The sequence below is a fragment of the Mustela nigripes genome, chromosome 17 (genome assembly GCF_022355385.1).
Source record: "Mustela nigripes isolate SB6536 chromosome 17, MUSNIG.SB6536, whole genome shotgun sequence".
Taxonomy (NCBI): Eukaryota; Metazoa; Chordata; class Mammalia; order Carnivora; family Mustelidae; genus Mustela; species Mustela nigripes.
In genome coordinates this window covers 59,605,752-59,630,585 of record NC_081573.1, presented here as the reverse complement: position 1 = coordinate 59,630,585, position 24,834 = coordinate 59,605,752, and the positions used below count along the sequence as shown (strand labels likewise).

Sequence of the window (24,834 nt, the reverse complement as noted above, 5' to 3'; positions counted from 1 at the left end):
GACCCCGGCACGGGCGCAGGGCACCATCCTTGTCACGCGTGTTCACGGCAGAGACTTTCGCTGCTGACCCCCAAATGTAGGGGGTCTCCAGCTGGGGACTTCTGACAGGACAAGCTCCTAAAACACAAACCACCCCTCCGCCACCGCCAAAGCTGACTGCACAACCATGCCTACTGCACAACCATGCCTACAGCACCGTGGGGGACTTCCTGGCAGGCTCAGCCCACACGATGGGGCGGAGGTCAGGGCTGGGAGGGTGCCCCGCAGACTGCCCGCTCACGACCTCAGTGTCCTTGACCCTTCCACAACCCGTCTGGCGCCTGAGCTCCAAGCAGCTCTGTGTGGTGCCGAGGGGCAGGAGGGCCAGGACTTGCCCCAGGGGATGACCCCTCCCCCACGCTCTGTTCACTGCCCCTCCCCCCCAATCAGAGGCCCCCTAATCCCTGCCATGTACAATCTCCAGAGCCACCAAGACGTCCTTCCCAAGGTCTACCTCTCAGCCTCCCTCCAGCCCAGGGCTGCCCTGAAGTTCCCCAATAAAGCCACTGGTGCCCAGCCCTAGGGCTCTGGTGTCAGCCCCTCCAGCCTCTGGCCAGCCTGTCCAGGCTCCCGAGCGAAGCAAACATCTTGGTGTTCTCAGCTGGGGTGTCGCAATGGAAACCTGTGGGACCTTCTCCACTCTGTGGCCCAGACTGTGAGGGCAGGGCGGCCACGGAGAGAGCTCACGTGGAGCTGGGGCTTGGCTGCATGTGACCCTGGGTCATGTTCTCTGCTGGGACACCTTGGGGGCTGGGCGGACCCAAGACCCACCTGCCTCACCCTGGGCACAGAGTCCAGCCCCAGGAAAGGAGAGCCCACGCTGCGGGAGTGTAACCCATTCACATTTATAGGCGACACAGGAGGCAGGCGGACGACACATCAGCATCTCTACTCCAGGGAACTGGCCAATTCCGACCAGAACAGCAATCAGGAACATAATTGTACAGCGTTGGGGCACGACATCTCTGCGGGCTCAGTCCCACTCCCCGTCCCCCTCGGGGTTGTCCTCGCGAGCTGCCTCCACGTCGTGGAAGTGGAAGTTGGCCATCATGTCTCGCACAGCCAGCATCAGCCTGTTCAAGCCTTGGTTGTGGTTCGGACCCCCAGCCCCTCCGTCCTCCAGCCGCTCCCCCTGCGGCAGTGAAGACTCGTCTGAGCTGGGGCTTGTCCTGGGTCCTGAGGCCCAGGGCTCCCACCCCAGCTCCCCCAGGACCCTGCTGGGAAGAGGAAGCTTCAAACCCAAACACAAGGCTAGGCCCCAGTGCGAGGTCCAGGAGCCATGCCTGGGGGAGGGGCTGAGGTGGCCGCGACCGTTTCAGGCAGGCTTGTCCCGGCCTCCTGAGCGGGCTGCAGGTGTCCGCGGCCCAGCCTGAACCCACATGGCAGAGAGAGGCCAAAGCATGCTCACATACCTCCATGGTGTAATTAGGCAACAAAGACCGGAAGAAGAGGGCAATCGTGTTTCCGTGGCTGACGGGACTCAGCCTGAAAGAGGAAGAAGGTCAGATGGTGCAGCTGTGCGCCCTGCCCTGGGGCTGGGGGCAGGGTACACCAACGCAGCCAGCGCAGCAGCTGGGGCACAAGCTCAGGCCTCCCAGGGAAGGTCACCCAGAGGGGGCGGGCCCTTGGGGACCTGGCTAGCTGAGCTCAGCAGAGAGAGGAGGGTCACTCGCCACGGCTCAGTGGCTCACTTTTGAGAAAAGCCATGCAGGGGCTACAAAGTGGTCACGTGAGGAGAAGGTTCCAGAGTGTGCTGGGGAGTGCCCTCCTGGTAAGACATGGTGCTGGAGCCCAGCTCCACTGGCCATTTGAAGACTGGTGGCTTGGGCTGGCACAGCCCTTCACTCCTCAGGCCTACACTGTCCAGCAAGGCAGCTCTCTGAACCCACCAACATTAAAAATGTGTAAGCGTCACCTTGATCGATTCAAGAACTAAAGTAGGCACTCTTTTCCTAGAAGCATGCAGTCCAACTTTTAGAATGTAATTCAGTTAAGAAAAAGCTTTTTATTCTACATAACGTGCTCAACTGAAGCCTGGAGAGGGCATGCATTCTGGAATGGAAAAACCTGTCTGGGACTTCCAGAGCTACAGGCTGTGCTGACAGCCTGTGGTAAGGCCACCAGGAAAGCAGAAGGCAGCTTTCCCATGATCCAAGGTGAAGCGCCGTCCCGCTCCACTGCAGCTCTCCTGGGCTGGGCCACACAGGCCCTTCTCAGTTCACAGGGCCCCAGGCATCAGCAGACTCGGGCTGTGGCTTTGATACTACGCTGCCTGCTAGGTACGCACATAACACGGCTCCATGGCGCCACACAGGCCACAGGGCGCAGCTGGTACGTTCCTCCAGCTTCCCACTGTTACGTCCGACACCTGCTCTAGAACCCCATGGGAAGACACTCCTTCGTCAGACAAGCAAGCGAAAGGACATGGCTGGCAAAAGCGGACCTACAACCCCGCGTCACCCTGTCCTCAGGGGCCTGGGTCTGGAGGAGGCAGGGGGCCCCAGGGAGCCGGAAGCACTGACCTCAGAGCTACACAAGCAAAGGAGCAAAGCAGGAGGCGGAGAGGTACCTCTCGGGTCTGACGTAGGAGTAGATCGTGTCCAAAGGAGGCAGAGGGTCAAAACCCATCACAGACTGCGTGGTCACATCCTTCAGAAAGGGAAGCAGACCCATGGTGAAGCCCGGCTGTGCCTCCAACAGACCTCCAGCTGATTCCAGCCTGGACCAGTCTCTCCACGAGGAGTCCGTCAGCCAAACAGAATCGGTCCTTGGCTGCAAGGCTGCGTCTGCTGGACGCCGGGCGAAGGGTGGGGACAGCCTTGCTTCCACTGAGACAGGCACTCTGCCCCACTCAGATGGCCAAGGATGCCTGTCGGCCAAAGGGCACGCGCAGCAGGGGAGGAGCAGAAAGCCACACTCCCTGTGCCAGGATCTCTCACCAGAGTGCCTCAGGGCCCCCGCTCTGAGCCCTGGGAGGTCAGCCGGCCAGGAGCAGCCCCCCTCTCAAAACCCCAGCTGTGAGGGAAGGGCCCGCGGGCGACAAAGCCCCCGTTTCCAGGCCCTCTCCCTTACCGGGGGAAGGGCAGCAACAGCCTCCTTGACCTCGGACAGGACCACGTGCCGGTGGATGTTCCTGGGCGCTCGCTGGTAGAGCATCTTCCGCCTGAGGTCCGGGAAGGAGAGGCGTAGTAGGCTTGTGGCGCAGAGCCCGCCCTGGCCCCACGGCGACCCCTGTGACCACCACCCCGAGCACAGGGCTTCACCACCCACCAGGCCGGGTGCTGCCCCCTTTGCCCCCACCGGCCCCCAGGCCCACCTGCTCTCACACGCTGCCACCGCAGGGTCCCCAGAGTCCACCACCTGCAGAACCTCCCGGACGTTCTCCTCCAGCCAGCTCATGGTGGCAGGCTCCTTCCAGAGGAAGTGTGACCTTCCAAGGTACAGGCTCACCAGCTGGCTTAGGGCAGGGGGCTGGCTGTGGGAGACAGGGGCTCATGAGCTGGGCCCACCAGGGCATGGACTCCACACACCCACCAGCCCTGGGGGGAGGCCCAGGGGCCCGTCCAGCAGCCTGGGGGCGGAGCAGGTTGCCCAGAAGGGCTGCTGAACTGGGACAGGCCGCTGCCCAGACGTGGGGATACAGAGGCATCTGCTTCCACAAAGTGTGTACTTTTTAGTAAGAACAAGGTCTTTAACAGAAAAGGCTTGCGTAGGTCTGCGCAGGCCGGGATGCCGGAGGCACTGTGCTGGTTTACTGCGAGGGTCTGAGCACGGCTGGCTCCCACGCTGCATGTTTTCCTTATTTTTTCACGAGACATTTGGGCAAGGCAGTTGGGTGCGCACACAGCTGTGTGACTAATACCCACGGGGTCACCAACCCCAGCCAGCAGGGCTGGCGCATCAGGCCCCACACCCTGCCCACTTCTCAGCAGGAAGGCCCGTGCTTGGGGCTGCATGTGGCCCACGTGCCGGCCGGCGCTGTGTCCAGCCCTCCACGGTGGGAGAACAGTCTGGCTGCCAAGGTCCCTGCAGTGAGCACCCAGCAGGACTCTGCCTGGGGCGGGAGAGAGCTGTGATGGCCAGCCTCACGAGCCTCCGGTCTGAGTGAAAACGGTCCCCGGGCTCTGCTCCCAGGGGCAGCCCACGACCTGTGGGCAGGCACTGTCCTATCTTTACCTGATCTCGGCCTCCGGGCCAAAGAAGCGGTGCGTGGCGACAGCGGCATCGGGCCGCACGCTGCAGTACTCGAGCAGAGGCAGGAGCACTGCAGGAGGAAGCAGGGGCCCCCAAGGGCATGTGACAGGGTGAAGCCAGTCCGCCCGTACCAGCCCCCAGGGGGCCTCTGCCACCTCGGACCGGGTCTCTGCCCTGCTGCCTCCCAGGGGCCCCGTGTGCATCCGAGGGCAGCCCCACGAGGCGTCCCCACACACTCCACCTGCGGGCTACTGGAGGGGCCGGCTCATGGGGTTCGGGCTTTGGGTGCAGACACTCAAGACAGCGCTCTCCCTCCGAGCACTGGAGGCCGAGTGGCCAGGGACAGGAAACAGCAGGGCAGCTCAGTGGGCAGCAGGACCCCCAGGCTGTATGGAAACACCACCGGCAACCATTCCACGGCCAACAGACCCGAGCCTGTACGGAAGCACCGTCCGTCGTCTCACGGCTGCCAACACCGCTGGCCCCACACGAACAGCTAGCGCCCACCAGGGGCCTGGCCTCCTCGCTACAAGCAGCTCGATGAGGAAGGGTCAGTTCTCCCAAGACTTGGCCCGGCAGCCACGTGTGTGAGGCCCAGACGTACGAGCAGGGACTGAGAACGCTGTCTGGTGGGAACCCTCACTGACATGGGCTTCGATCCTGTCCGGCCCCCTCCTCACGCCTGCGCCCCTCGTCCACACCCCCCGCTCTGTTCTGTCCCTGGCACCTCGTGTCAGCTGATACGCCGTCCCCTTCAGCCCATTCCACTGGCGGCTCCCTGCCCTAGGCTGTGAGCCCGAGAGGTGGGGACCTTGGCTGCCTCCTCTGCCTGGGACGCAGCAGGCTCACGGAGCTGAAGGGTGACTCACGGGGCTGTGGGGACAGTGTGCCTGAGCCACATGGCCAGTCCCTGGCACACAGCCCTCTGTGAAACCGCACGTGGTAGGAGGGCCCAATCCACCAGGACCCTGACAGGATAGGAGGCTGCTCTCTGATCTCCTGTCACCACCGAGATCAGCCCGCAGGACTCTGTCCCCACACGGACACTGGCCCACGACTCCAGAAAGCTCAGGGAGGGTGCAGGAGCCTGTACTGTGTAGTCCCAGGACAACCTTGTCTCTGAGTTCTTCAACTCCCTGAGAAGTGCGGTCTGCGGACCGGGCCCCTCCAGTACGGCTCTGCTGACACCCTGCAGCTCAGGCCCCTCCCTCTAGAAAAGACCTGTTTTCTGAGAGCAGGTTTTTCTCTGTCAATATTGAAACACTCATCCTAAAACCCCAAGACAGTTGGAGACCAAAGTCACTTCTGACTCGCTCAGCTTTCGAACTGTGCTGGGTGGGGGGGCTGATGAGGGTGCACCCACCTCCGGGGAACATGGTGAGGGCCTGTCGGATCAGGACAGAGGCCTGCTCCCTAGCAGAGCTCAGCTCCTGTTCTGGGAGGTCTGCTTGCTGACTCAACAGGAAATAGGCCAACGGCACAGAGAAGGCGAAATTTGGGAGCTGAGACAGGTTCCGATGAGCCTGCAAGGGCCAGAGAAACCAAGTCTGGAGCGCGGATGTGGCAGACGAAAAGGACGCACCATTTCCAGGCGCTCCAAGTCTGAGCCCTGGCGATGAGCACAGGCGTCCTGCTGGCATCTCTCTACTTGGCATAAAGAACTTCATGGCACGTCTGGGAGCTTTCTCTTGGCAGGAGACAAGTAACAAGGCTGGGGTGGTGGTGGTGGCGGGGGCGGGGGGGATTTCGGCAGGGACAGAAGAGAGGAAGGTCCCAGGGGAGGTGGAGTCAAGTGGGGTCACAGGTGCCCACCAGCAGGCAGCCCGTGCTCACCCACAGTGGGAAACTCGGGAAGCCCGGGTCCAACGAGGAGCGTCCCTCCCCCTGCTGGAACCTGATCACATCCGTGGACATGGCCGAGCACCTTGTTGGCCTTTCTCTACGTGTCCGTAACAGACAACACACAACGGGCCAGGTTTTCTCCACTAAAGCAGGGCCATGGTCTCCAGAGTTCAGCAAACATTCCCCTTTAGCCCTGCTGTGGAGCGGGGGTGCGCTCCCTGGAGCTGCATTTGGGGGCTCCAGAAACTTCTGTAAACTAGGGGGACTCCTCGGCCAAAGAGCCAAATGAAAGGGCTCAGAGTGACTCACGTATGTGGTCATTTCTCAGTGACACCCACCAGCCCCGCCTCATGGGAGGTGGTCAGGGTCACACATCTCCGAGACAGCACCGTCCAACAGAAACATATTTTCTAGCCGCCGAATTAAAAACAGAACACATGAAATGAATGTTACTACTTTTACACTTAGCCCTAACCCTAAAACAGCGCCACTGCAACACGCCATCACCATCAAGGTCAGCGGTGAGGCAGTGCATTTTTTACAGTTCTGCCTTGAGGTCAGGACCGCGGCGGTGTGGGTGTGTGTGTGCGTGCGTGTGTGTGTCCGTCCCATAGGGGCCCCGCCCCCCACAGCTCTGGCGCCTGCGGAAGCAGCAGCAGCCCAGAGGGAGACAGGGAGGGAGAGGCGCGTACCCACCTCCCACTCCTGGAAGAGGCGGATCAGGTACTCGTAGTTGCGTGCCCGCAAGGCCAGGTGGTCGATGAGCAGCAGCATGCACAGGGGGTCCTCGTCGGGCTCCAGGCTTCGGGGGCGGCATAGGAGAGAGGGTGCCGGTGGGCAGGGGCAGGCAGCTGCGGGCGGGGGGGCAGCTGCGGGCGGGGGGGCAGCTGCGGGCGAGGGCCGCAGGGACCCCGGGCATCAGCTGTGGGCGCTTACCTCAGGATGAGCTTGCAGAACTCCAGCGCCGTGCGCGGGCAGCCGCGCTTCTCTAGGAAACTCATCTGTTTGTAGAGGGCCAGGTAGAAGCTCCTAGACCCAACACAGTTCCTGGTAAGCCAGGGCAGCCGCAGTCCCCCCGCCGCAGCGCCGCCCACTACGCACTGGCGCTTCCCAGGCAACCCCGGCGGCGCAAAGGATCATGAGCGTTCCTCAGTCTGCGGGCCCAGTTACATGGGTCCCCAGGGAGCGCAACAAGCTCGCCATTAGCTCGGATTGTCCTGGTTTTGGTTTACGGTTCACCATTTCGGGGAAGAGCCAACCTCTCCTCCCATCACTACTGTGGAAATCTCCAGTCCCAGGAGTGGCTAGGGGGCTGCTGCCGGGCGTCAGGTTCGCTGAGCTGGATCCTCCGGGGGCACTGGGACTGTTACCAGTGGACACCACCCTGCTGAGCCTGCACGTGTTAGCACGTTATAGCCTGTCTCCAAGAACCAACAATTCCACTGGAGAGCCAAATGCAACGGACACAGAACCAGACAATTGTGCAGTAGGGGGTCCAAGTGTCCTGGGACCCAGGCTGATGGCCAACGTGTGTGTGTGGGACATGAGCAAGGCTGATGGAGGCCCTGGTGGGTGAAGAGGGCACCAGGACAGGACACACCCATCTCCCCCACAAGGCCCTGAAGGCCAGACTGAGGGCAGGAATCAGAGGTGAGGAGCGAGGGTGCCAGAGCAGGGCTCTGGGGCGGGAGACACATCTGTGAGAAGAGGGTGTCATGCGGTCTTCCCTGTTCAGTGCGGGGAGCAGGATCAGACTGTGCTCAAATAGCTCGATGATGGAGGAACGTAGGACTGCCCACAAAACATTCCAGAGCATTCCAGACTCCTGGGGCACAGATCCTTGTGTCCAAATAGACAAGAAAACACAACTACACACCCCCTGATCAAGCAGGGGCTTATCAGACTCATTTCTCTCAAGGACAAATGTAACCCCAGGCTAGCCCAACCCATCTGTCTTGGAGTCCAGGCCACTTATGTTCAGGTTACAAACACAGTGAGACCCCCTGGTGTGAGTCAGCAGGTGGGACAGCTTGGGGACAGCCCCCTGCCACCTGCCCTAGCTGCACCTACATGGGTACTCACGTCCCCCCACGGCGCTGACCCACCTCAACACACCTGCCACCCTGGAAACGCACCTGTTCTCGGGCCTGCGGTAGTCCAGCCGGCAGGTCCCGCTGGTGAGGCTGAACAAGGGGTGGAAGGCGCACTCCATGCTGTACAGCGCTCTCTCTGAGGGCCACACGGACATCGGGGGAGGGGTCACGGCCAGCGCGCGGCACCTCCAAGCCTATCCCCCAAGGCTCACAAAGAAAGCTCTCAAAGGAAGAGAGCACAACAAGGGTTCTGGAAAGTGCCATGGCGCAGCCCTGACCCTGGGGATCATGAATGCCACTCTGTGCACTGACCTCACGCAGAGGGACGACTTTCTAGACAGGGAGATACAAACACATGTCCTCACAAAACCCACATGCACACATCCACAGCAGCTCAGTCACGGGACCCAAGACGTGGAAACTACCCAAGTGTCCACCAAGTAACACACCAAACACAGCCCATCCTCACTGCGGAGCATCATCTCACTGAAGAGGAGGGAACCCTGAAAACATGAGGGTAAATGAAAAAAGCCAGGCCAGGGGCTCAGTCAGTGACACATCTGCTTTTGGCTCAGGTCGTGACCCCAGGATTGTGGGATCAAGCCCCGAGTTGGACCCCAAGTTCAGTGCGGAGTCTGCTTGAGATTCTCTCTCCTTCTGCCCCTCCCGCCACCTCTCTCCCCCCCTTCCTCTCTTAAAAACAGCCCTGGCAATGGCTGTGTATGGCCAGCACCTTCTGGGACAGCGCCTGCGCCTCCTCAGCAGAGGGGGTGCTGGGCCCGGTGGCAGGGCCGAGCGCCCAGACGGGCTCTTACCAACGAGGTCTCGGGCCATCTCCTGATCCTCCTGAAAACGACAAGCATCACTGAGCTGCAGCAGCGAGTCCACGTGGTATGGGCTAGTCTGGAGCAGAACCTAGAAGCAAAGCGGGGACGCTGCTGGGGCCACAGGCCATGCCTCCCGGACAGCCAGCAGCAAGGCAGCAGCCCCAGGCGGGGCTTTCTCTCAGTCACTGAAACCAGGCTCACTGGTGCTGCTAAGCTGCATCACCAACCAGGCCTGTGGTAAGAGCAGGGGCCCCGTGCCCCAGGACCTCTACCTTCACCCTCTGCCAGTCCCCCCAGCCCTGGGATCCAGGTGTACAGCAGGGGTCAGAGGAGACAGAAGGAGAAAGGGCTTGCGGGCCGAGGGACTGCAGGCTGTGACCCCGGTGCGGGGCAGCCTGGTAACTGAGAGGGTGTAGGCTGGGCAAAGACGCTCCTGGGGACACACGCACCACGATGTTATTGGGCTCCATGGACTCCACCGCGGCCAGAAACTTGTGCTGGGTCTGCTGGTACTCCTCACTGTGCTCAAAAGCAAAGGAGGAGAGACCCTTCTTGGACTCCAGCAGCCTCATCGACAGACCTGCGGGGAGGGCAGCATCAGGCCCCTCCTGTGACCCCCACGAGCAGGCTCAGGCATACTCCACGGAGTCCCCGTCAGAGCGTCTACCTTCCCACAATGCCCAGGGCTGACTGCCTGTGGTGTGGTCTACACCAGCTTCCCGCTTATGCTTTTCCCAGGAAGAGGCTGCTTCCCCGATGGGTGTGGCCAGATCACCCGTGTCCTACAACAGCAAAGGTGAGTGCCACCCCCCCATCTGACTGGGCTTAAACACCAGGCAGAGCCCAGATCCAGCCGGGCACGGGAGACCAGTGGGAACCCTTTCTCTTCCTGCCAGAAACTGGGTATGCGAAGCCGTTTCTTCCTGGGAGCCTTCGGAAGCATCACGAAATGGGTAAACGGCTCCAGGCTACTCTCCTGCCGTACCACGGAGCCAAGGAGACTCCTCTGCCCTGGCTCGGGGCTTCTGCAAGGAGCTTCCCGTGTCCATGCTGCTGGGCAGGGCGGGGCCGCCACATGCTCCCTCCATGACGGCGATGGGTGCTCTTGTCTGCACACTCTCTCCCGCCCCAGTCAGGCCCTAGACCCAGGGGCTCTCTGATACGGGGTGGTTACGCCACATTCCCCAGGTGCTTCTGCACAGTTGCTGATCTTAAGTTCTACAGACTTACTCGCTGGCAGCAAAGTACAAACTATCACACCTGGAAAATGAACGAGATCGCTTCCTACAATACAGTATCCACAGGAGAAAAGTAGAAAAAAGCTGCATGAAACCCTATTTGAGAAAACATGCAGCTGGCGTATGGGGAGGCCAGGGGATCCTGGGTCCTCCAGCGCCAGGCTACAGAGCCCACACAGCCGCGCACCTGCTCTGCCGAAGCCACAGCCCCTCACCTGGTTTGGTGTACCGCGGCCAGGTGCTCTTCGGGGTTGTGAGCCAGGTACACTTGGGGTACACTCGCTGCCTCTGCCTCGGCCTGGGGAGAACAGACATGCTCACAGCTTCCCTTCACTGCCTAACCCTGCAGGGACCGCGGAAACAAAACTGTGGGGAAGGGAAGGAGGGGGGCAGGGGGGCAGAGCTACGGCCAGGACACAGGACCCTCAGGGTGCCTGGGGAGCTCAGCTGCTCAGTCTGTCTTCAGCTCAGGTCACGATCCAGGGGTCCTGGAACGGAGCCCTGCTTCGGGCTCCCTGCTCAGTGGGGAGCCTGCTTCTCCCTCTCCCTCTGCTGCTCCCCCTGCTTATGCTCTGTCAAATAAATATATAAAATCTTAAAAAAACAAACAAACAGAACAGGACCACCACCAGACGAAACTAGAAACTGTCACCTAAATGACCAAACAATCAGAGAAAGAAAAACAGAAAAGGGGCGCCTGGGTGGCTCAGTGGGTTAAAGCCTCTGCCTTCAGCTCAGGTCATGATCTCAGGGTCCTGGGATCGAGCCCCACATCGGGCGCTCTGCTGGCGGGGAGCCTGCTTCCCCCTCTCTTTCTGCCTGCCTCTCTGCCTACATGTGATCTTTATCTGTCAAATAAATAAATAAAATCTTTAAAAAAAAATAGAAAAACAGAAAATTTATAGTCCAGCAAAATAGCAGAAAAGAAAGGGTAAAAAGGAAACAAAAGTAGAAGACTGCAAATAAAGACATGGGGAAGAGTGAGCCTGTAGGCGTCCCATGGAAGGAAGCCATCTGCATCCCTAAGGACCAGGCCGGACAAATGCCCCGCCAGACGGGCACAGAGGACAAAGGGACGGCCTCTGTGCCTCTGCTGTGAGGAGGCCCTCTCCTCCCCTCGCAAGATGCCACCAGCGCAGCAACAGGTTTTGAAAAGGGAAAAATGGTAACCATGAAAAGAACTGGTGTAGCAGGATACTGACGTCAACACGCTGCTGAGTGGGAATGACCAAGACAGAGCATGAGGGGGCGGCGGGAATGGGAGGCCCGGCTCCCAAGATGCTGTGCCTGGATGGCCCCCTCCCCTTGGCCGTGTGCTCCACCTCCGTTATCCGGGGGTTTCTACAGGGGCCAGACCGCCCTCTTGAAGCTGTGGCCACAAACAGGTTATATATGGTCACTGGGGCTTTTTTTCTTAAGCTGAGTAACAGGCAGGTGGACATGTGGACACTCTTCTCTATACTTTGATAATCTGAACCATTTCGTTGAGAAAAAAAAGTATGAGTAAGAACTGGTCTGTATTAGGAACAGGAGAAAAAAGCACGTTTCTTCTCCCAACAAGAAGGCAAAACTGCAGGAGAAAAAACATGGTACCTGAAAATCATGGTCAAAATCTAAAGAAAACTCATCATTACCTATAAAATTTTGAGCTTCTAACCTTGAAATCTTAGCCAGCTTAATTTTTCTCAATTAGCAGCAAATCCAACACGGGTTTCGATTCTGGGATAAGTCTGATCTTTGTTATGTAACAGTTCTCAGTGTTTGATGACTTCTGGGAGACGCAGCAAGAAACGCTCTGAGAAATGCTCAAACAAGGGTCTGTTTGCAGGACTGTGTGTCGGAGGGGTGGGTGTTCAGCTTTCTGGACCCCCAGCACCGAGGCCGGCTCTGATTGGGAGCGTGGACGCTCAGAACTGCCTGGTCCCCCGAACCGCAGATAGAGCCCAGCCGTGCACTGAGCAGGGGAGCAGGGAGACATCAGGAGGACAGCGGGAGGGCTGTCCCTCCCGCTGTCAGGGGAAAAAGCCATGCATAGGCCTCTGCAGGACTGAAGGCGCTGCCAGAGAGGACGACTAGAAACACACGGAGTCCGCCTGTGTGCATGGTGAGGGAACTGGAGCTTCTCAGGGAAAACCGTGGTGGGACTTCACGTATTCAATCGATGTTCTAGAAGCATGCGACAACTATAAATACAAGAACTATAATCACTGTGAACGACCATTTACACAAACGTAAGACTGGGCAGAAATATGAAGGAACAGCAAAGACGGACCAAGCCGACCCAAACCAGTGCAACAGGGTGGGGAGGGATACGCCGTTCAATCAGGTGACAAAGAGGAACATCGTGAAGTGACCATGTTTTTCATCAACATTCTGAAAGAAGACAAAGTAGAAATCCTTGTGTCCTGAATAACTTAAACACCCAGGATAAAACCAGAAACCATCAGCCAATAACAAGAACAATTGCTGGTCGACAGCATTAGACAGAACTGTAAAAGCCCACCCCCACCGCAGGGCAGACAACAGGGGCTGCAGTACTCGGAGGGCAGTGGAGGCCTGGAGCTGACCGCACACGGGGAGGGCCACTGCTGGGCGGTTTCACTAGAAATGACCGCCAGCGGCAGGGAGACCACAGCCGACACAGCAGCCGACAACTGTGCCCTGGGGCGCGTGCACCCCCTCATCCACCTAGAACCTAGAACCCAGCCAGGCAGAACCAGGTGGTGCGGCGCACGGCAGAGGGGCCCAGACGGGGGCAGTACGCCCCCCAAATGGTGATCTTGGAGGGGGGCTCAAAGGAAACAATTCTATTCTAAATTGCCCCAATTTTTTTTTTTTTAAGATTTTGAGAAAAAGAGAGCACGCACATGACAGCATGTGTCTGCAGGGCTGGGGGGCAAAGGGAGAGAGAGAGAGACAAGCAGGGTTCCAAGTGCAGAGCCCAAAGTGGGGCTCAATCCCAGGACCCCAAGATCATGACCTGAGCTGAAAATAAGGGTCTGATGCCCAAGCGACTAAGCCACCCTTGCCTCAATTTTTTTAAACCAAGCATTTAATTCTACATTCAGAAAAAATACATATACTGAAAAGCCAAAGCTTCTGCCAGTGTGGAAGTTCGCGGTCACAACCGGCCTCAATGCTGGGGGTCAGGAAAGCCAACACCCACCCCTTCGACACACAGTCCTGCAAACAGACCCTCATGCTCAGAGCATTTCTCACTGCATCTCCCACAGGTCGTCAAGCACTGAGAACTATTACATAACAAAACCAGACTTATCCCAGAATCAACCCTGTGTTGGCTTTGCTGCTGATGGAGAAACAAAAATTAAGCTGGCCAAGATTTCAGGGCTAGAAGCGCAAAATTTTAGGACCTCTAGAATCTCTGTAAAATTGTGACACACATGCTAGCAAAAGCAGCGTGCGGGCTGGAGCCCAGTGTTCATGGAAACAGTCAAACATCAGCTCCTCCCTGACCCTTCAGGTTCCGAAGAATTTGCAGAACCAGAAATTCGAAGGCTTTCCTTTGGCAAGGAGCTTTACCTCCCCTCCCCCAAACGTTCAGAGGCCTTGAGAATACTCCCACACATTTTTTAGAACAAAGCCAGTGTTGTGCTTACCTTTGTTCCCCAAGGACAGCTCGAGCACCAAAATACCTTTTCAGCTCTGTGTCTGGATTCAAGTGTCTAGAAAATTGAACATTTTACAACGAAAAATGAAACGAGTCTGGGGATTCTGAAAGGTCCCATAAAACTCAGCAGGCAGAACGGCTACTCTGACATGAAGGACAGCTGGCAGCCTGCGTTCCTCCAAACCATGCGGGTCGCAAACAGAGGCGGCCAGGACTGGGGCTGAGTCAGAGCAGACTCAGGCCTACAGACCAGATCAAGGTGGGCTCACTGACATAGGAAAAAAAATAGCTTTTGGAAGACTGGCAACAGTCTCTTTAGTAAGAACGAGGTTTCATTAGGCGTCTACTAGGACAAGAGAGGAATAATTTATCACAGAACGACATCTTACTTCAATACCATTCAAGAAAAACCATTCCCAGATACATGAAGCTGAAGGACGGGTCACTGGAAACAGAGTATTTCCCCTTTCCTTCTTTCTCCTTGTTCCTTATTGCCTAAATGCTTGGCAATAAACCTACATTGCTGGGGCGCCTGGGTGGCTCAATGGGTTGAGCCTCTGCCTTTGGCTCAGGTCATGATCCTGGGGTCCTGGGATCAAGCCCCGCATCAGGCTCTCTGCTCCGCGGGGAGCCTGCCTCTCTGCCTACTTGCGATCTCTGTCTGTCTCATAAATAAATAAAATCTTTAAAACAAAATAAAACATGGATGCCTGGGTGGCTCAGTCGGTTAAGCGTCTGCCTTCAGCTTGGGTCATGATCCCGGGGTCCTGGGATCGAGTCCCACTTCAGGCTCCTTGCTCAGCGGGAGCCTGCTTCTCTCTCTGCCTCTGCCTCCCACTTTGCCTGCTTGTGCTCTCTCTCTCTGACAAATAAATAAATAAAATCTTTAAAAAACAACAAATCTACATTGCTTTTAGATACAGGACGTCTTTTTCAAATGTTTTTTTCCCTTTTCAGGGAGTCTGTGTCTCAGCAGAGAGGAGAGAGCTGTACCTGTGCTCCACATACAGGACGTGCTTCTTGGAGCTAAGGGGAGGCGGCCCAGGGCGGTTGAAACCACTGCTGTCCTCAATCCTCTCCAAGATGCGATCAATATCTTCCAGCCCATTTTCCTAAAAACACCAAAACAATATATTAATCACCACAATGACTTTATTTTAAATGTTTTAATAATAACAAAATTATTTTTATAAGAAACCCGCATTATATTGTTTACATTCCGAAAGACATTATAATCCCAATACGGAGTACTGCAAATTTATTTAGAAAAAAGGAGAGAGTTCAGCATTGGCAGGACCACAGAGCCAGAAGGACACTTCAAGGAACTCAGTCACAAGCCCAACTGCTAGTCCTATAGGAGTGCCACCTCTCCAGATGGGACTCGGGACCAGAACGACCAGTGACAAGTCCAGAAAGCTACAACCTCCTCAGGAGACACTGCATCTGATGGTGAAGACTGAAGGAAGCAGGGTTCCGACAACAGACCGCACCCAGAGGCTCACACCTCACCATCCCGTCAGTCTGGCAGCCTAGAAAAAGCTCAGGGCACGGGGCCAAAAGACCAAGAAGGGGCTCTGCCGGCCAGAGAATGTCACTTCAGATGGTGGCCAGGACGTGGATATCAAGAGTGAGGGCGTCTAACCCTCAAGGAACGAAGTGAAGGAATACCAGCCAAACTTGGTTCGTGACTTTCCCTGACCTCTGAACTAGAATCCTAATGGGAAGAAATTAAAACACTAAATAAAAATGAACTGCTTCTACCACCACCTTGAAAAACAGCCATATGCACATACCAAAATTTCTCCTGTAGTGTTTTTCTTATTTTTCTGTTTCTTTTTCTTCTTTCGGAGTTTGCCACTTATATTAGACTAAAAAAAGAAGCACATTTTGGTCAATGGAAAAAGACAATAAAATGCTAAAATCTGACAACTAAAGCAGCAAGCTGAAGAGGGACATGGGACCTCAAGAGACTCCCAGGGCCCAAACCATCCACCCATCTGCCCTCTGCCCTCATCTTTCATTTTGCCAAGCACCCTCCCTACCACACGTAGCTGCCTGGAGACGGGGGCCCCTGCACATCCCCCTGCACACCTCCCCCACCCTCTGGTGCCTCCGCCAGGGTCCCTCTGGTGCCTCCACAGGCCGCCTCCCTCCTTGCAGTGTCCAGGCCCCCACCATCCCGAGCTCAGGCGGGGGTCCACGGCACCCATGAGTCAGCTCTCTCCGGCTGCACTTGTCCATCACCTGCTGCACAGACAAGCAGAAGCCCCCCAAGAGACCCTCTCCTGTGCCACGCACCACAGCCACACTGCGACACTAACCAGGGTCGCAGGTCCTCAAGGCCTGGCACCCCCAAAGCCCCGCCCACCAGACCAGAGCTGCAGCCACAGTTCCAGAGCACACAGGCTGCCGAGCACAAGCAGACCCTCCCCAAGTGTGAAGGCATGTCGTGTGCTAGGGAACCTTGTCGAGGGGACCCTGTATGTGCCCCCCTTAAGAGCTTCCTGCAAATCTTCTCCAGGGTCCCAAGGAAATTGTGCGGCAGCTGCAGGGCCAAAACGGACAGCACAGAGTGGGTGTGGTGGCTCCCCATACCTGCTCTGGGGGCGCTGCCCTGTCAGCCACTTCTCCAGCCTTCTTGCGGTCTGCACCTCCACTCTGCGACCTCCTTTTGTTCCCGGACACCACCGCGCCTGGGAGCAGACCATCGGGTCTCTCCCCATTTAGCACAGGTCCCTCCTCCAGGTCTTCGATGTTGATCTGGAGAGACAGAGGCGAGAACAAGGACTTTGCAGGTGTCCCGGTCACAGAGTAAACGGTGATACTGAGCTGTGTCAGAGTGGAAAGCGGGGCAGAGCTGGGGCGGGGAGACCTATGCAGGGCCGCTCTGAGGTCACATTGGGAAGAAAAACACCCATGTCAATGCGCCCAGCAGAGCCGTGGTTCTTACCTTCTCAATACGCCCTGCTTTAGGGTCATCTTAGTCAACGAACCCCAGAGATGCTAGGGCCCAGGGTGGCCCCATGTGTCTCTGTCTTTACAGCTGACATAAGGAAGAATCCCCAAACCTTACAAGCTCTCTCCCTTGCTGACCACCACTCCAGGGCAAAGATCTCTCAACAGCCCGTTCATGTTCCTTCCTGCTACCTAGAGCTCTAGCTCAGTTCATCTCCAGCAGCCAACAGGACAAGGAGCTAAAGAAAAGGTACGTAGGGACTGACTTACCTAGAGACTCTTCCCTGATAATAAAAGGAGCTCACACAACAGAACCTTGCACAGCAGTACAAAAGAGTGAACTGTGCACACCCACTCACACTCACACTCTGGAGGCAAGACGGGGGTGGGGTGGGTACAAGTCGCTGGACAAGTTCTGGCCCTTCAGCCAGTCAAGGAATAAACAAACAAAAGAGGCCAATACAGAACAATGATGATGATGTTTCATCAGCCGAATGGGATGGACCCCATCTACTGCACTCAGGTCCAAAAATAAATAAAACTGAGTCTTCAACTTAGGGCATCTGAAAAATATAAAGCTCAAAACATAAAATAAAAATACGATCTACTTTAACCCCCACAACCCTGAGATAACTTTCTTATTTATTTATTTAAAAAAGATTTTCTTTATTTCTTTGACAGACAAGTAGGCGGAGAGGCAGGCAGAGAGAGAGAGGAAGAAGCGGACTCCCCTCTGAGCAGAGAGCCCCATGTGGGGCTCGATCCCAGGACCCTGGGATCATGACCCGAGCCAAAGGCAGAGGCTTAACTCACTGAGCCACGCAGGCGCCCCAACTTTCTTTTTAAAAATTGAGATCCAGGGGCGCCTGGGTGGCTCAGTGGGTTAAGCCTCTGCTTCTACTCCCGTCATGATCTCAGGGTCCTGAGACGGGCTCCACCTCTTAGGCTCTCTGCTCCACGGGGAGCCTGCTTCTCCCTCTGCCCTCTCCCTGCTTGTGCTCTCTGTCAAGTAAGTAAAATCTTAAAAACAAAAAAACAAAAAAACACCCTTATATTGGGTTGGGGGGGAAGGACGCCTGCGTGGCTCAGTCAGTTAAATGTCTGCCTTCCACTTGGGTAATGATGCCAGGGCCCCGGGACGGAGTCCCGCATCCGGCTCTCTGCTCAGAGGACGCTGCTTCTCCCTCTGCTGCTCCACTTTGCTTCTGCTCACTTTCTCTCACAAAAAAGAGAGAGAGAGAGAACAAATCTGAGATCATCCTGTGCCTGGTGAATTTTCATTCATTTTTTTTTTTTTTTCTTTTTGAATCTACTGTCTCAGCTGGGAAACTATCAAAGAAAAGAAAGCAGGAACAAGTTTTGTATCCTTTGGTTTTGCTTGCTTTGTTCACCAAGGGAAAGTTCCAAGTGGCAAAGATAAATTTCAGGAGTATGTTATGTTTGTCTGTCTATAAATCCATTCCTGACTTGAAAACGCTAGAATCCTACCAAAGTAGCATTTGTCCCAGCACTACCCAATACTATGGAGATTCCTACTATGGATACTTTTTGAGTGAGAGCGCCAGGGGCCCAGGTGTGGTCTGGTTGGTTTAGATTTGGGAACAAAGAAAGAAAACTGGACTGAGACCTCCTGGGGCATTTCCTCTCAACAATGGAGAGAACTGGCACCCAAGCTTTCTCCGGCATTCAGCCAAATGGTACCTCCAACGCAGTCAAGCTGGGTGCCAGCCGACTCTTTCTTTTTTTCCCTTAAGATTTATCTCTTGGGCACCTGGGTGGCTCAGTGGGTTAAGCTGCTGCCTTCGGCTCAGGTCATGATCTCAGGGTCCCGGGATCGAGTCCCCCATCGGGCTCTCTGCTCAGCAGGGGGCCTGCTTCCCTCTCTCTCTGCCTGCCTCTCTGCCTACTTGTGATCTCTGTCTGTCGAATAAATAAATAAATAAATAAAAATAATAATTAAGCTGCATGAAAACCATGTTCTATCATTCTGTGAACGTCCTTCCTACCTGCCCAACAAACATGTTTTCTCAGGGAAATGATTTTGCTGTTATTATGCCTCCGCACCAGGAGGCTGGTTCAGTGATAAACGGGAGACCTTTCAACTCGACTGCTGTTGTGTTTCTTTTTTTTTTTTTTAAGATTTTATTTATTTACTTGACAGAGAGAAATTACAAGTACACTGAGAGGCAGGCAGAGGGAGAGAGAAGGAAGCAGGCCTCCTGCCGAGCAGAGAGCCCGATGCGGGACTCGATCCCAGGACCCTGAGATCATGACCTGAGCCGAAGGCAGCGGCATAACCCACTGAGCCACCCAGGCGCCCCTGCTGTTGTGTTTCTGATTCCTGCAGTGCTGAATTCCGCCTCCTGTCAGATCACGCATACCACTGTCCCCTGACAACCAAGTATGTAAAACATGGCTAAGGGGTGCCTGGGTGGCTCAGTGCCTTAAGCATTTGCCTTAGGGTCAGGTCATGGACTCAGGGGTCCTGGGATCAGGCTCCCCAGGGAGCAGGGTGTCTGCCTGTCCCTCTGCCCCTCCCCCAGCTCATGTTCTCTCTCAAATAAATAAGTACAAAAAAAAAAAGATACAGTATATAATACATACAACATAGCTTCTATGTCATCAATAAAGCTTCCAGCAAACAATAAGCTATCAGTAGGTAACTTTGGGGGGAATCAAAAGTTATAGGCATGGGGCGCCTAGGTGGTTCAGTGGGTTGAAGCCTCTGCCTTCAGCTCAGGTCATGATCCCAGGGTCCTGGGATCGAGCCCCGCATCGGGCTCTCTACTCGGCGGGGAGCCTGCTTCCTCCTCTCTCTGCCTGCTTGTGATCTCTGTCTGTCAAATAAATAAATAAAATCTTAAAAAAAAAAAGTTATAGGCAGAATTTTCAACTGCACGGGGATTCATGTCCCGGCTCCAGTGCTAATCAAGGGCTAAATGTAATTATTTGTGAAATATTGATCTTCTTCACTTAGAGGGAAAATTTCTCAATGCTACCAAGTCTGGTCATTTTTAGAAGTGGGGCTGTGTGGTTTTTAGCAGACTGTCGAGGTAGACCTAGACTCCCAAAATACTGATTTCTATTCTACATCATCCACAATCATTGCACAGTATGTTATGCTGCAAAACTTGAACTCTACATTTAAAATGGGTGAGTTTATCATTTACATATATTACACTTCAATAAAGTCGGTTTTGGGGATGCCTAGGTGGCTCAGTTGGTTGGACGACTGCCTTCGGCTCAGGTCATGATCCTGGAGTCCCAGGATCGAGTCCCGCATCTGGCTCCCAGCTCCACGGGGAGTCTGTTTCTCCCTCTGACCTTCTCGCTCATGCTCTCTCTCACTGTCTGTCTCTCTCAAATAAATAAATAAATAAATAAATAAAATCTTTTTTAAAAAAAAGGTCGGTTTTTATTTATTTATTTTTAAAGATTTTATTTATTTATTTATTGACAGAGTGAGATCACAAGTAGGCAGAGAGGCAGACAGAGAGAGGGGGGGAAGCAGGCTCTCCACTGAGCAGAGAGCCCAATGCGGGACTCCATCCCAGGACCCCGAGACCATGACCTGAGCCGAAGGCAGCGGCTTAACTCACTAAGCCACCCAGGCGCCCAATAAAGCCGGTTTTAAAAACAACTCTGAATGAAATAGAAAAACGATTTCTAATCTAAAGCCCCCCCCCCCCCCCCAAAAAAAACCCACCCCGCAACCAACAGCCAGTCACGAGGACAAATTCGTGAACGAACAAAGGACAGTGTCTCTGCTCAGCTTTCCTCTCCTCAGGAGAACGGAGCTGGCCCCTGCATGTCTCTCAGTAAACCACTTAGGGTCACGGTTCTCCTTAAGTGCTACTGCACCACCCTTCACTTGGTTTCCAGTATCATTTAATGTCGACGTTTGCTGAGTGTTGACTAAAGGCTGCACATGTTAACTCCCATATCACTGATGACATCCCCATCAAGTAAGTGAGATCACCCCTAAGACCCAGGGAAACCAAAGTTTGTGTTCGGTATCTTGTCTACATTCTCTCGGCTTTGAAGAGGTGGAGCCAGGATTCAAACCTAGGTCCTTCTGCCTCCAAAGCCTGTATGCATACATTCTGGCTGGAGACAACACCTGCTGGTCCTCTTAGAGGAAATGCTGACTCAAGTGGTAACTTTTCTGCATATCTGGGTGCCAGACACAGGGTGGTCAGAACACGTTAGGGAATGGCAAGTCTGTTTCCACAAAGCTTGTGCTTCAGCAGGGAAACAAAGCAACACCAAATCTAAAAAAAACCAACAGGTTATTTGTACAGTATATTCTGTTAATTGCCAGGGAAAAATGAGAAAAAAATAAACAGCAGAAGAAGGGAAATGGGAATGTGAGGTAACTGTCCTTTTTTTGAAAGATTTTATTTATTTGAGAGAGAGACAGCACACACACACACAGACATAGAGGAAGAAGCAGACTCTGCTGAGCAGGGAGCCCAACGTGGGTCTTGATCCCAGGACTCTGGGACCATGACCTGAGCTGAAGGCAGGAGCTTAACTGACTGACCCACTTAGGCACCGGCTTTTTTTTATTAAGAGTTATTTATTTTAGAGAGAATGAGCGTGGGGGAGGGGCAGAGAGAGAGAGAAAATCCTCAAGCTGACTCCCTGCAGAGCAGGTTGTCCAAGGGTGTGGGGCTTGGTCTCACAACCCTGAGATCAGGATCCACAACTCGGTAGCCACCCAGGCGCCCTGGGGTAAGTGTACTTTTAAAGCAAGTAGGAAGGGTAGGCAAGCCTGAGGAAGCAACATCTGACCAAAACCGGAGGGAGGAGTGAGCCATGTGTCACCTGCATACAAGATGCTAAAAGCACAGGAGACAGCAAAGGGGACAGATCACTATGGCTAGAGCACAGCGAACAAGATTATAAAGAAAACAGGTAGGAGAGCTCATGGGGTGAACTGGGCCAGCCTGGAACCACTGGGGGGTTGTGAAAAAAAGGAGGGCTGAGGTCAGACATGTGCTTAACAGGGTCACTATGGCTGGCCTCTGTGTTCAGAGACTGCAAAGGAAGAAGAGCAGAACCAGGAATGGGCACAAGGATGCTGACGATCCAGGCCACAGGCAATGGTCACCCCCAGGGGCTGCACCAGTGGTCTGAGTGTATCGTGCGAGAGAGAAAGCTGCTTGGGAATGCCCTCACATTGCTGGCGTGGACAAGAGGAAACGTGGAAATGCTCTCCACAGAGCAAAGCCTGGAGGAGGCAGGAAGGGCAGTGAGCAGCATTGGACACACTGGGTTCGAGAGGTCTGTGAAAGGTCTAAGAGGAGACAGATGTTGCTGCGCTGGACACAAGAATCCCAAGACAGGGAAGGACATCTGAGCCGATGATATCAATATCAGAATGCGGAAGGGAGAACACAGACAGCAGAGCCTGAGCAGAGGTACAGCCCTTGAGTCCCTGCGACAGGATCTCACAGTGAGGCCCACATCAATGTTCCCCTCTCCTTCCGCAAGTGAGCTCCTGCCACTTCGTCCATTTCTCCCTCGTCCATCTGTCCTCCTGTCTTCTTCAGCAGGAACGTTAACTCGCTTCAGAGACAAATACCATGACAGGCTTTAAGGCAGGAAGCCTAAATTTACTCTGCAGGTGCACTTACTACCTTGTTTGCACAAGGGGGCACTAGGACCGCCTTCCCAGACTACCAGAATCCCAGGACCCAGCAGCACTGCCTGGAATGTGCAAATGTCCTCCAAACAAAAGCTACTGGGGTTAAAGACTGAATCTGGGGAATACGGGAACCAGGAAGCACGCGGGGTCAGACGTCCACGGAGATGGCCCACGGCAGCACAAGCTGGTTTCAGCCTGTGCACAAGTGAGGTGGGAAAGAAGACTTGGGTGTTCTGGAAGAAGTCAGAAAAATGAGCGGCACGGTTAAGGGCACATGAAGGGGCAGGAATACTGGGGAGACAGACTGCGGCGAGTCCAACCGCGGGAGCCGGGAGACAAGCGCGGGCGGACACCACTCTGGCTTCTGTTCGTGTTGGAGACGGTTTGTAACACAAATGTCGAGACAGGCCAAGCAGCAGGGTGGGGTCCAGTCGCAGAAGCAGCAGAGGGCAGACGACTGCGGCGGATCTGAAGACAGGACGCGGCCCCGCCTGCACCGCCTCTCGCCTGCCTTCCGAGGCGAGGCCAGCACTCTGGACGCCCGGCTCCCCAGCTCCCGGACGGGCAGCCCCCGCTCCCCACCATCTACCGACGGCAGCAAGCGCGGCCCAAGACAGCGCTGACAAAGGTGCCTGGTCTCTCCGCCACCTGCAGACCCACCGCCGGCTGCTCGAGCATCGGGTCCCAGCTGAGCAACACAGACACGCGGGCTGCGCGCACAGGGCGCTCGGAGAAGCGAACGACCGACTGCGGCCAGCAGAAACCCCGCGGGGCGCGCACGCCTTCAACGCGCGTCCACCGCGTGGGTGCCGGGCCCGACACCTGCTGCGCGGGGCCCAGCGAGGAGCCCGGTCCGGGGCTGTGCCGCGGCCCTGCGGGCGCCTAGCGTACGCCACGCCCAACCCTGCGACCGAGCCCAGAGCCCCCAGGGGCGGAGCCGTGAAGCCCCGCCCACCGGGCTGCGGACCCGCCCCGACGCCACGGCCACGCCCCCTGCGCCGCAGCCCCGACGGCCTCGGCTCTCCTCGCCACACCCGAGCCCGACGTAGCCACGCCCACCACCGCCCCCGCGGCAGCCCGGGCCACGTAGCGCCCGCCCCGTGACGTCACGAGCCCGCCCCTCCCACTGCCCCCTCCCACCGCCCCCACCCCGGGCAGCCTCGTTCCTCACCAGCTCGAACCGGTTGTTGACGCAGACGCCTTCCTTCCCTGTGCCCCGGGGGTGTCGGCCGCCTGGACCCCGCTTTGGACCTTCTTCTTCCGCATCATCCTCATCGTGGAGGACAAACTGCAGGGCGCCGGGCCCAAGAGGCTCCTGGCCGCGCTGTTCCCCCCTCAGCCTCCGGAGGGCCCGGCGCGACATAGGACCCAACGGCCGCTGACGCCTGGAGACCGGGAGAAGGAAAAGCAGAAAAGAGAGCGGCCGGCGCGCCTGCGCACTTACGGCACGCTGGCGCGAGGCTGGCGTGTCGCGTCTGCGCCCTGAGCTTCTCCGGAACTTCCTCTCGGTTGACAGGGCGTCAAAGAAGGTGCGGGCGCGGCCCCGGGCCAGTTCTCGCGCGACTTGGGCGCCTCCGCGCGGCGGTCGCTCGGGCGGTACCGGCACTGGGCGTCTCCGGGCCTTCCGGAGGCGTGTCCGCGACCGCCGCCGAGCGGGGGCGGGGGCTGCCCCGGCTGCGAGCTGTCCACTCGCGAGCCCACCCTCTGCCCTGCGAGCACGGGCTGGCCGGGCGGGAGGAACCTGCGGGCGGGGTGGGCGGGGAGGTCGTGCGCGCAGGCGGGCGCGCGGCCTCGTGGCGTTGCACCTGTGCGGGTGCACCGGGGACGGACAGCCGGGCGACCCGGAGGGGGAGCGACTGCCCTCGGTCAGCGTCCGCGGCTGCAGGCGGGACGGCGCCCTTCTCATTAAAAGTAAACACGTGCAAACCGAGGAGCTTCCCAGAGGTGCGGATCTCCGCACCGCTTCCTCCCCCGGATGGACTGAAAGCGAACCTCGGGGCCGTCCTGGGAGTTTGCCTTTTGTTGGCGTTAATGCGTCCCGGGTGATTCTCCTGTTGGTCTGCGTCTGGGACTCCGTGGTCTAAGGTGGAGGAGGCTCGCCACTCTTACTGTGTCTTAGTCTCCTGGGGGGATTTCTGCAATAAAGATCAAGGGCGCATTCCTAGCAATTACGAGGTGGGGTCAGGCATCGATAGTTTTTAGAAGCTCTTCGGGGATTCAAGTGTGCCGGCAAGACCGAGAACCCCCGCACTGCAGAGGTGTAAGTGCAGGAGCAAGAGGCTCTGGTGTGAGAGTGTTAGAAGAGTGGAGACAGCAGCCTTGTGGGGACGGCACCCTACTAAATTCTTACCTCCTGGGAGAAGCTGTC

At 56.3% G+C, this 24,834-nt stretch overlaps 1 protein-coding gene across 1 annotated transcript; it reads right to left on the bottom strand.

The window, feature by feature from the left end:
• Positions 1–868: 868 nt before the first annotated feature.
• Positions 869–24,628, bottom strand: TCF25 (transcription factor 25). The gene is made up of 18 exons (XM_059381309.1): positions 23,638–24,628; positions 16,457–16,621; positions 15,655–15,729; positions 14,855–14,973; positions 13,851–13,916; positions 10,449–10,531; positions 9,445–9,575; positions 8,984–9,083; positions 8,211–8,304; positions 7,012–7,104; positions 6,772–6,877; positions 5,597–5,756; positions 4,216–4,303; positions 3,356–3,514; positions 3,112–3,202; positions 2,609–2,688; positions 1,452–1,524; positions 869–1,171 (listed from the first exon to the last, which is right to left on the bottom strand). The coding sequence occupies exons 1-18, from the start codon at positions 24,370–24,372 to the stop codon at positions 1,013–1,015; spliced, it is 2,577 nt and encodes an 858-aa protein (XP_059237292.1). The 5' UTR covers positions 24,373–24,628; the 3' UTR covers positions 869–1,012.
• Positions 24,629–24,834: the final 206 nt, after the last annotated feature.